General features: G+C 40.2%; 1 protein-coding gene across 1 annotated transcript; it reads right to left on the bottom strand.

The window, feature by feature from the left end:
* Positions 1-5: 5 nt before the first annotated feature.
* On the bottom strand, positions 6-1865 carry LOC121939665 (protocadherin alpha-8-like; the record flags this gene model as incomplete). Its single annotated transcript, XM_042482655.1, has 1 exon — positions 6-1865. A coding segment is annotated over exon 1 (1860 nt), but the record flags the coding sequence as incomplete, so codon positions are not given.
* Positions 1866-2741: the final 876 nt, after the last annotated feature.

The raw sequence follows: 2741 nt of genomic DNA on the forward strand, positions 1-2741 counted from the left end.
CCAAAGAGACTGTGGTCAGTAACTTCCTGCAGTGAAAAGAGTAACCAGCCGTCATATCCTATATCAGCGTCATAGGCTCTGACTTTAGTCACCAAGTGTCCTGCGTTGACATTGCGGGGAATCTCCTCCACACCTTCAGCAGAACCGTTGGAGCTGACTGGATACAGGATGACTGGAGCGTTGTCGTTCTGATCCAGAATGAACACGTTTATTGTGACGTTGTTGCTTAGTGACGGAGTTCCAGAATCTGTGGCGACAACTTGGAACTGGAAAGTTTTCAGAGTTTCAAAGTCAAAACTTTTCAGTGCTGAAATGTGTCCATTATCTGGATTTACATGTAGGAAAGACGTTACATCATTTTCAGTCCCTCCTCTCACAATATGATATGAAATAGCTGCATTTCTATTCAAATCTTTATCCGTTGCGCTTGCAGAGAAAATTGAATTTCCAGCAATATTATTTTCTGATAGATAAAACTGTAATGGATTTTGGTCGAAATGAGGACTGTTGTCATTTACATCTGATATCTGAATGTTGAGAGTTTTAACAGTAGATAAGGGAGGTTCACCACAGTCGGTGGCTTTTATTGTTATTTCATAATGTGACACCTCCTCCCGATCCAAAAATTCCTTCGTGACAACTGAATATATGTTCTCCTTATAAGAGGGCTTTAATTCAAAAGGCACGTTTGAGGTTATGCTTGATATTATTTTTCCATTTACACCACTGTCTTTGTCCGTCACACTAATAAGTGAAATCACGGTTCCAGGTTTTGAATCTTCAGACACTGTATTTGACAGTGATGTGACTTCTATTTCTGGTGGATTATCGTTGACGTCTTTTATTTTTATTACTACTCTACACCTTCCTATCAGTGGAGGCGTTCCTTTATCAGATGCCTCAACATCTATTTTGTAAATATCGGATTCTTCATAATCCACCTCTCCTTTCAATTTGACTTGTCCACTTATACTATCCAATTCAAAAATGTCGTAAACTTTACGTGCTAATGTTTTGCTAAGGCTGTACTCTATTTCCCCATTATTCCCTTCATCCGGATCTTTTGCATTCACTCTTGTTACAGTAGTTCCAACTGAGGCGTTTTCATATATTTCTATTTGGTAGGTATCCTGACTAAATATCGGACGATTGTCATTACTGTCAAGAACAATAATGGAAACATTTAGTGTCCCTGACCTTTGAGGTTTACCTCCATCCACTGCTGTAACAAATAGCAAGTGTTTATTCGTTTGTTCTCTGTCTAAGGACCTTTTCAGCACTAAAAACGGCATTTTGTCCTCGTCGCTTTGACTTAATTCAATTTCAAAGTGATCATTTGACGTTAATATGTATGTACGAATAGAGTTAATTCCAGCATCGGGATCACGGGCCGTATGCAGCTGGAATCGCGTTCCCGGTGCTGTATGTTCCGCTATTTCAAATATCTGCTCTCTTTCAGGAAAACTAGGGGAGTGATCATTTACATCAGTAATTTCTACAACTACATAGTGCATTTCCAAAGGATTTTCAACAAGGATTTTCAGCTCCATCAAGCACACACCACTACCGTGACACAGCTCCTCTCTGTCGATCTTTTTGTGAACCTCCAAGGCACCGTTGTCCGGGTTTACCTCGAAAAAAACATCTTTAGATCCAGACACCACTCGAAATCGTCGATCAATCAAAGAGGTCTTTTCCAGACCAAGATCCTTGGCAACATTTCCAACAACCGTACCGTCTTTCATCTCTTCCGGAATAGAGTATCTTAATTCAGCCAAAGCCTGCTTTCCGAAAATCAGCAATAAGAAAAAATTAAAAGCAAACCAACAATAGTCACTCAGTCGAGATTGTGTTTCGGTCCCCATCTTTATCCAGCAACACTCAACAACACAGGAGCCCTTTTTTTGCAGTAAATCAATTGTCTGACGGCCACATCATCATATCCGACTCCCTTTCCTACATCAAATGTGTCCGCTGTTGCAAGGTACCAAACAAAAGCGTTTTGGTAGGGGAGGGAAGAAGTATTGCATGGTCTCGTTGGTGTTACAGTGACACCAAGAGGACAGTTTATACCACTTTAAAGTATATTTAGGTGCACTGTGTTACAGTTTTGTCAGTAAATCTAAAGAGTCAAAGCCGATGTATTCCAGCACCATGGACAGCGACAATTGCTCTGCATGTCATCGATAAATCTGACTTAAGAAGCCTGTGTTTAACTATCAAGCTCATTGCAAAATGCTTCAAGAAATGCATCTATAAGGCTGAAAATGTAGAATCCGTGTCCAAACTGGTACGCTGCAAAAAACAAAAACAACCAAACAAAAAAAACCAAAACAAATTACAACTAATTCGTCTTTTTTCCCCTCGAAAATGTGTTCATGTTTGTGTGGAAAGTGCCTGCTCGTTAACATGTTTTGAAGAAGAACATTTTTAAAGTCTTACCTCTCCAGATGCCCTCCTCCTGTCAGGGAGCACTAGTGTGTTCGCATGGCTGCCAGGGACTATAGTAGATCCTATACTCATTCTGGGTCCAACTAACATGTACCGTTTGTCACCAGATCTGTACTGGATGCTGTGACACAGTGTCCCATCATAATTCGTCTCTTGTAGATATTTAGAAGTATAGTCGGTGGATTTGGAGCACTGCATTGCAATCAGCACGATGATACTGATGATAAAAAGTACAGAAACTGAGCCCAAAGTTATCATCAGGTAGAATGTCACATTATTATCCTCATTAT

This window comes from Plectropomus leopardus, unplaced genomic scaffold (genome assembly GCF_008729295.1).
Source record: "Plectropomus leopardus isolate mb unplaced genomic scaffold, YSFRI_Pleo_2.0 unplaced_scaffold5533, whole genome shotgun sequence".
NCBI lineage: Eukaryota > Metazoa > Chordata > Actinopteri > Perciformes > Serranidae > Plectropomus > Plectropomus leopardus.